Below are 8208 nucleotides of genomic sequence, written 5' to 3'. Positions count from 1 at the left end.
TCATCATCTTCACCGTCCACAGCTATAATTGCATCCTCCTCACAACAGCAAGGTTCTTATGAAAAGAGTTCAAAGACTACAACCACTACTACCTACAAGACAACNACAAGAAGAACCTACCGACAACATTATGAACACTCATCTTCTTCAGTACAAGGCGCTTCATCCTCAACTGCTACTGCTGCTATTACCTCAGCTGCTTTAACATCTACGGCTAATTCACCACCTCGATTATTAGTTACACATGCTTCATCTAATAATGTTACTCCTAATAATAATTCAAGTATGAGATCAGAGAACTCTGAATGTGTTGATGTTTTCAAGTCCATTGAAATGGATACAAAGTATACCACAAAGAAGATGAAGTTTATTTTATATTTGATCTATTACTATGTCTACAACTACTTTTTAAGATACCTTATTATTTTCCATATCATGTAAGTTTTATTGTTGATAATATTCCTTAATAACTTTATAATCATTTATTTATTACTACTAATAACAATTATGTGTGTAACATTTCAACAGTCCAAGATCATGGTTCAATCCAGTCTATTTTGATAGAGAAAGAATAGTAAGAACACATTCAAATGTTGAACAGAATAATCATCAAAGATTAATAACCAACAATCCAAAACATAGCGCCTCTCTCAATGCCACAACACATCCTTATAAGGAGCTCAAAACCAAGTATAAATATTATTACCCTAACAATGAAATCTCCAACTCTAAGTATACACTATTTACCTTCATACCACATAATATCACTACACAATTCCTTACTTCTAACATGAATAGGTACTTTTTAGCTATTGCTTGTTTACAATTATGGAGTGAAGTATCACCTGTTAATCCTATTACTACTTGGGCTCCACTCATTGTTGCTCTTCTCATTACAGCTGTTAAGGCATTATATGATGATTTGAAGAGATTCTACAATGATTACAAGTCTAATTTTAAAACATTTACTGTTGTTAATAGAAAGTATCTTAATACATCATCTATTAATAATTCAAGACAAGATGATTTCCTTATAAAGATTAAATCTAAGGATATTAAGGTTGGTGATATTATTAAACTTGAAGAGAATGATGAAATACCAGCAGATTGTGTACTCATTCAATCAGCGAATGAAAATGGCATATCCTATGTTACTACAGCAAACATGGATGGTGAAGTTGATTTAAAGTTAAAACAAGCACCAAGAGATTTAATACCATATTCGCATGATAAGTTCCTTCTCACATGTCCAATGTTTGTTAAATGTGCTCAACCTAATAGAGATATGTATACATTTGATAGTACCATGTTTTTATATGACTATAGCACATTCCCAAATAATAGTCGTAGCAATAATGCTGATACTTGTGAAGAGAAAATGAGCAATCATAGTTTGTCAATATCAGAAGCAGCTAAGAATTCATCCAATCATTTAAAGATTGTTTCATTGAGTGCTGAACAACTTCTTTGTCAATCATGTCATTTAAAGAATGTTTCATTCAGTTATGGTTTAGTTGTTTATACAGGAAATGAAACAAAATCAGGTATGAATAAGACTAAGGCACCTAATAAGAAGGCTCAATCTGATTACAAGATTGATAAGATGTCAATTGCTATATTTTTCATTCAAATTGCTATTGCTATAATTGGTGGTGTTTTAGGTATTTTATCAAATGAAAAGTTATTGAAAGGAAGAAGTTGGTATTTGGCTATTAAGGAAGGTTCAATTTTAGATCCATTTGTTGTTATGCCAATTAGATTCTTCCTCTTAACAACTTATATGATTCCAATTTCCCTCAAAATTACAATTGACTTTATGAAGATTATTTTCTCATTATTTATTGAATGGGATTTAACTTTATACGATCCAAAGAAGGATTGGCCATGTATTGTATCAAATAGTGATATTTGTGAAGACTTGGGTCAAGTTAATTATATTCTATCAGATAAAACTGGTACATTAACAGAAAATAGAATGATATTTAAGAAATGTTCTGTTTATGGTCAAGTTTATGACTTTGATGATAGTGGAAATGATGCAGTTAGAAGTTTTATAAGATCTGTTAAAACACTTCATTCATATCAACAAAATAATGATTTTTATGAAAGATATTATTTAGATGATAGAAGTGAATTACGACCATTTTTAGTTACTCAATTCTTTACAGCACTTTCACTTTGTCATACATGTAAAAGAGAAGGTAATGAATATAAGAGTATTAGTCCAGATGAAGAATGTTTGGTAAAAGCATGTCAAACAGTTGGTATTGAAGTTTATGAAACTCAACATGATTTTTATTCATTGAAATATAATTTAATGGATCCAAATGGTGGTTCAACTAATGGATCAGTTACAAATTCTAATATTCAATATAATACTCTTATAAATGAAATGAACAGTGCTAGAAGTGGTAATAAGAGTGCACGTAGTTATTCATATAATCATACAAATTCTGGAAATGTTTCAGTGAGTCAAATTATACCTTTGATTGATAGTGCAATTGATTCTGAAAATAATACTGAAAAGTATGATTTATTACATGTATTTAAATTTACATCTGATAGAAAGAGAATGAGTGTTATTGTAAGAGATGTTCATACTGATAAGGTTATACTTTATTGTAAAGGTGCAGATGATATGATGTTATCTTTGATGAAAAATGATTTTTGTTCAAGTGATTTGAATCAAACTTCAAAGAATCAAATTAATGAATTTTCAAAAACTGGTTTAAGAACTTTACTTGTTGGTTTTAAATATATTGAACCACAAGAATATAAAATTTTTGAAGATAAATTGAGAGTTGTTAGCACTTTATCAGAAGGAAGAGAAGCTGAATTATCAAAACTTTATTCAAATATTGAATCAAATTTAACTTATTTAGGAATAACAGCTATTGAAGATGAATTACAAGAACAAGTTCCACAAACAATTAAGAAATTAAGGCAAGCAGGAATTAACATGTGGATGTTAACTGGTGATAAACAAGAAACTGCTCAACAAATTGCACTTTCATGTCAATTAATTGATGGATTGAATTCACTTCATGAAATTAGTGGTCAATCAACAGCTAATTTGAATGAATGTTTAGTTAACATTTTAAAATTAGTTAAAATTCAAGATAATTACTCTGTAATTGTTAATGGTTTTACACTTTCATTAATAATGCATCCTCAACATGATAAGAAGGAAGTTGAACAAATTGATATGGCACTTTTTGAAAAGATTTTAATGAATGCAAAAAGTGTAATTTGTTGTAGAGTTACACCAGGTCAAAAAGCAGATATTGTTTCACTTGTTATTAATCATGATAAGAGAGCTATTAAGAGAGAGGAAAATATGTTTAAGAGATTTCTTCACATGTTAAATTTATATTTATTTAAGAGAAGTGTAATTGCATTAGCTATTGGTGATGGTCAAAATGATATTCCAATGATTCAAAAAGCTCATGTTGGTGTTGGTATTGCTGGTAATGAAGGTTTACAAGCTGCAAGATCTGCTGATTTTGCTGTTGGTAAATTTAGACATATTATACCATTGTTATTTAAACATGGTCATTTATCATATCACAGAACTTCAATGATTTCACAATTCTCTTTTTATAAGAATGTTTTATTGGCTTTGATTCAAGTTTTATTTAACATTTTTACTGGTTTTAGTGGTATTTCTATTTACAATGAGTTGTCTCTTGCTCTTTATAACTTTGTATTTACTGGTATATTTATATTTACATATGTTTTTGATTTTAATTCAAGAATGGATGATTTAATTACAAATCCAGCTTTATATAAGTCTTGTCAAAAGTCTAAAAGTCTAAACCCAAGAACATTTTTAACTTGGATTGGTATTGGCTTTTTACATGCTGGTATTATTTTATCATTCACTTGGTTAGCATTCAATGATAATAATTCATTTATCAGACAATCAATAGATAAGGATTATATGGGACATGTTCTCTATTCTAGTGTTTTATGGACTTCAGTTTTATCATTCCTAACGTATTCAAATTCATTTAATATTATTAATATGGGTGTTATTATTGTAACTTTGATTGGTTACTATTGTTATTTGGCTGTTTATGGAAATGCGGGAGCATTCTTGGGTATTACATCACCAATTCTTAGTGCTGTTCCTGGTGGTAAATATACCTATGGTGTTTTTAATCAAATGATGATGGATCCAACCAATTATTTAATTGTTCTTTTGAATTCTGTTGCATGTTGGGTTTCCATTTTAGCAATTAGAGGTATTGAAAAGTTAATTGAAGGTTATCCATTAACATCATCAAATTTAATTGGAATGATTACTGGAATAACATCTCATACTCATGGAGCAACTGAAATTAAAGTTGTTAAGAGAAACCAAATTGTTAATTCAAGATAAATTAATTTTTATAATATATCGCTTGTTTTTTCTTAATTTTATTAAGATTCAAAGGTATTGAAAGAACAGTAGTATTTTAAAATCAAAAATGGAAAGTTATTATTTACAAATTTAAGCTCGCACTGTATTACCATGACTTGATGATATTTGCCTCTTTGGTACATCCCTCTTTACAACTTGTTCATTTGTTGATTGCATTCTTTTCTTTTCCTTCTTTTCCTTCTTTTCCTTCTCCTTCCTCTCCTTCTTTTCCCTCTTTTCCTTCTCTTCTTCTTCCTGATTATTTATAGAATGGAATCCTTCATTCTTAATTTTTAACAAAGTTTGTTCCATATATTTTGCGTCCAATGTCGTTGAGGACAGCAAATCTAACAGAATTTCATTCTTTAATTTAAGTAATCTATTCTCGTCTTCTAACTCTTCCATTCTCTCCTTAATATTTTGAAGATCTGTGTGATCCAGTTTTATATATTCTCCTTGTCCTATTTCTCCCATATATTCTAACGATCCAGTATCTGGATTAACCTTTATCATCATCTTCCCCAGAGTACATTCTATTGGCGTTTTTCTATTCGGGAGTGAATCAGTTTGCAATCCCGTCTTTGAGGGCTTTCCTGCGAGATATCTTCTAAGCTTTGTCCATGAAGATGACATTGTGTTGTGTGTTCTATTTTTTTTAAAATGTTATTTTTGATTTTTTTCAAGGTCCATTTTAACGTAGACTTGAAGGCGGGAAATTGCGTTAACGGTCAGTGTAGTCTTGATTGAGAATGATTCAATAAGGTCTTGAAATGGCGGGAAATAATTCATCGAGAAGTTGCAGGAAATCACCACTAATCATTAAGTTACATATTTGACATTTATGATGGACCATTCAACATCATTATTTGTAAATTTGTTTAAGATTTGGATTCGAAAATTATCAAAATAAAGCATTGAATGTTGAACACGAACTAAAAATAAATTAATTATTTTAAAAAAAATGTCCAACCACCAACAACGAGATAGTTATCACTCATCACATCACCACAACGATCATAGAGGCTATAGACGAGAGGGATCTTCAAATTATTCTAGTGAGGGAAGTAGACATCCATCATCCTTTAATAATAACAATTTCGGCCCACCTTCTTCATCATATCGTTCATCCCGAAATGATGATCATCAATACCGCTATAACGATAACAACAGGCAGTACAATAGATCAGATGATAGAAGTAATAATTTAAAAAGATCATATGATGATTATAAACAAGAAACAAACAAGACTTCAGAGTCATCAAACAATACAAACCCTCAACTAAATACAACAGCTACTACCACCACCACTTCATCTAATAATACAAAACCAACTACAACAACAACAACAACATCCGATACTACCAATACAACAACAACAACAAGTGATGAAAATGAAAAGAAAAAGGCTAGACTCGAAGCTTGGAAAAAGAAGAAAGAAATGGGAGCTCTTCAAAAATTGGAGGAAGAAAAGAAACAAAAAGTTCCTGTTCCACCACCAAAGCCAGTGAAGAAACCTCTCTCTTTTGGAACTAAAAAAACTGTAAATAATAACATCAAAATAAGTGTTCTTAATATGGACGATGATGAAGAAGAAACAACAACAAAACAAACTAATTCGTTGAGTTTTTTGGAAGAAGAAGAGAATGTAAATACTAACATGTCTGATGATGAAGATGATGATCTTGAAAAATACATGTCAAGTATTCACAGTGAATTAAAACAATCAGAGAAACCAAAAGAAATTGATAACGGTACGTTAAGTAATGAAAATACCGACCTGAATTCTTCTGAAATTAGAAATCAAAAAGGACAAGTTTTATTCTCTGATGACACTGATGATGTCGATTTAGATAGTTACTTTATTGCAAAAGATGATATTACCAATAGAAATTTGGAGGGATTATCTGAATTCCAAAAGCAATCAAAGAAAGATTTAAAACAAGTTGATCATTCAAAAATGGAATATCTACCATTTAGAAAGAATTTCTTCATAGTTCCTCGTGAATATGCTAATATGAGTGAAAATGATATTGCAGAACTTCGTAAGGAAATGGGTAATATCAAAGTACACGGTCATGATATTCCTCCTCCAGTTAAAACATGGACTCAATGCGGTTTGAATGATACTATATTGGGAGTATTGGAAACACATGGTTATACTAAACCATTTGCTATTCAATCACAGGCATTGCCATGTATTATGAGTGGAAGAAATATTATTGGTATCGCTAAAACAGGTAGTGGAAAAACATTAGCATTTGTTTTACCAATGTTGAGACATGTTTTAGATCAACCTCCACTCAAAACTGTAGATGGTCCAATAGGAATTGTGATGGCTCCAACAAGAGAATTGGCTATGCAAATTCATTCAGATATTGAAAAATTCTCAGCACCACTCATGCTTAAAACAGCTTGTGTTTATGGAGGAGCTGGTATTGCTGAACAAATTGCATTATTGAAGAATGGTGCTCACATTATTGTGTGCACTCCAGGAAGACTCATTGACTTGTTGTGCGCCAATAGAGGTAGAGTAACAAATTTAACTCGAGTCAGTTTGGATCTAGCATTCTTATTTTTGTTGATACACAAAATGGCGTTGGAGACTTGTATAAGGATTTAGTATCAGCAGGTTACAGAGAAAATGTTTGTACTCTGGATGGTAGTATGGAACAAATAGAAAGAGATTGCACTATTTCTGATTTTAAATCACAAAAGTTTAATATTATGGTTGGTACCAGTGTTTGTTCAAGAGGTTTAGATGTTCCAAGTATTAGACTTGTTGTTAACTATAATTGTCCAGATCACTACGAAGATTATATTCACAAAGTAGGTAGAACAGGCAGAGCTGGAAAGAAAGGAGTTGCCTATACCTTTATTTCTACTGATGAAGAGAAATATGCTCCTGATTTGGTTAAAGCTCTCAAACAATCTAATAATCCTGTACCTGAAGATTTACAAAAACTTTGTGATAATTATCTTACAAAGAGGAATTTAGGTCTAGTACAAGGTCAAAAGAAGAATGCACTTCCTGGTTTTGTAGGTACAGGTTACAAATTTGATGAAAAGGAGGAAAAACAAAAGATGGAAGAAAAGAAACAGATGGCATTCTCTTATGCTCTTACTAATAACGATGATACTATACTGGATCAAATTGATATTCAAGAAGTTGATGAGACCAAAAAGAAGGATAAATCTCAAAAGAAAAAATCAAAGAAAGAAGAAACTGTTGTTGATAGAGCAACTAAGGCTGCTGATGCTGTTTATAAGGATATTGAAAAGGATGATACTATTACAGAAGAAGAGAAGGCAATTCAAAGAGCTCAACTCTTTGCTGCTGCCCTCACTGTACATACATCAATATCTGAAAAACAAAAAGAAAAAGAGCTTTCTCAAATGATTTTGGCTGGAGTTGTAAATATCAATGGTCTTTTCCGAACTGAAGTTGAAATTAATGATTGGCCAAGAGGACCTCGTTCTGAAGTTCTCAAAAAGGATAGCCTTCATAGTATCCAACATTTCACCAACACAAAGATTCAAATTAAAGGCACTTACATTCCACCTGAAACAAAACCACAGAAAGGAGAAAGAAAGCAATATTTGATTGTAGAAGGTGCTGATGAAGGATCAGTTCATCAAGCCAGAACTCAGATATTGAGTGTTCTAGGAGAAAGTGCTTCGGCATTAGGAGACAAACGAGTTACAGGAAGATTCCAAATTGTATAGAATTCAATAAATAAATTATTTATTCAAACTTTCTTCTCTTTTGGAATTCTTCCATTTCTAAAATCTTTCTCTTAAGGAAAGAT

The 8208-nt window shown here is 31.1% G+C and overlaps 4 protein-coding genes across 4 annotated transcripts in view; 3 read left to right on the top strand and 1 right to left on the bottom strand.

Annotated features, from left to right (window-relative positions):
- NAEGRDRAFT_76169 (uncharacterized protein) overlaps positions 1-441 on the top strand; it is a gene marked incomplete at both ends in the record, with an annotated part of 754 nt that extends 313 nt beyond the window's left edge. The window contains one exon of the mRNA XM_002668893.1: positions 53-441. Within this exon, the coding sequence (XP_002668939.1) occupies positions 53-441 (389 nt within the window). The remainder of the gene's footprint in view (positions 1-52) is intronic.
- Positions 442-790: 349 nt separating this feature from the next.
- On the top strand, positions 791-4381 carry NAEGRDRAFT_76168 (uncharacterized protein; the record flags this gene model as incomplete). Its single annotated transcript, XM_002668892.1, has 1 exon — positions 791-4381. One exon carries the CDS (start codon positions 791-793, stop codon positions 4379-4381), a length of 3591 nt encoding a protein of 1196 aa, XP_002668938.1.
- Positions 4382-4492: 111 nt separating this feature from the next.
- Positions 4493-5035, bottom strand: NAEGRDRAFT_54544 (uncharacterized protein; the record flags this gene model as incomplete). The annotated part of the gene is made up of 1 exon (XM_002668873.1): positions 4493-5035. One exon carries the CDS (start codon positions 5033-5035, stop codon positions 4493-4495), a length of 543 nt encoding a protein of 180 aa, XP_002668919.1.
- Positions 5036-5363: 328 nt separating this feature from the next.
- Positions 5364-8150, top strand: NAEGRDRAFT_82293 (uncharacterized protein; the record flags this gene model as incomplete). Its single annotated transcript, XM_002668891.1, has 2 exons — positions 5364-6950; positions 7016-8150. The coding sequence occupies 2 exons, from the start codon at positions 5364-5366 to the stop codon at positions 8123-8125; spliced, it is 2697 nt and encodes an 898-aa protein (XP_002668937.1). The 3' UTR covers positions 8126-8150.
- Between the last annotated feature and the right edge of the window lie 58 nt (positions 8151-8208).

The sequence above is a fragment of the Naegleria gruberi genome, assembly GCF_000004985.1.
Source record: "Naegleria gruberi genomic scaffold NAEGRscaffold_92, whole genome shotgun sequence".
Lineage (NCBI taxonomy): Eukaryota > Heterolobosea > Eutetramitea > Acrasida > Naegleriidae > Naegleria > Naegleria gruberi.
Note: the sequence above shows the minus strand (reverse complement) of the source record. Positions and strands in the feature narration are given on the sequence as shown.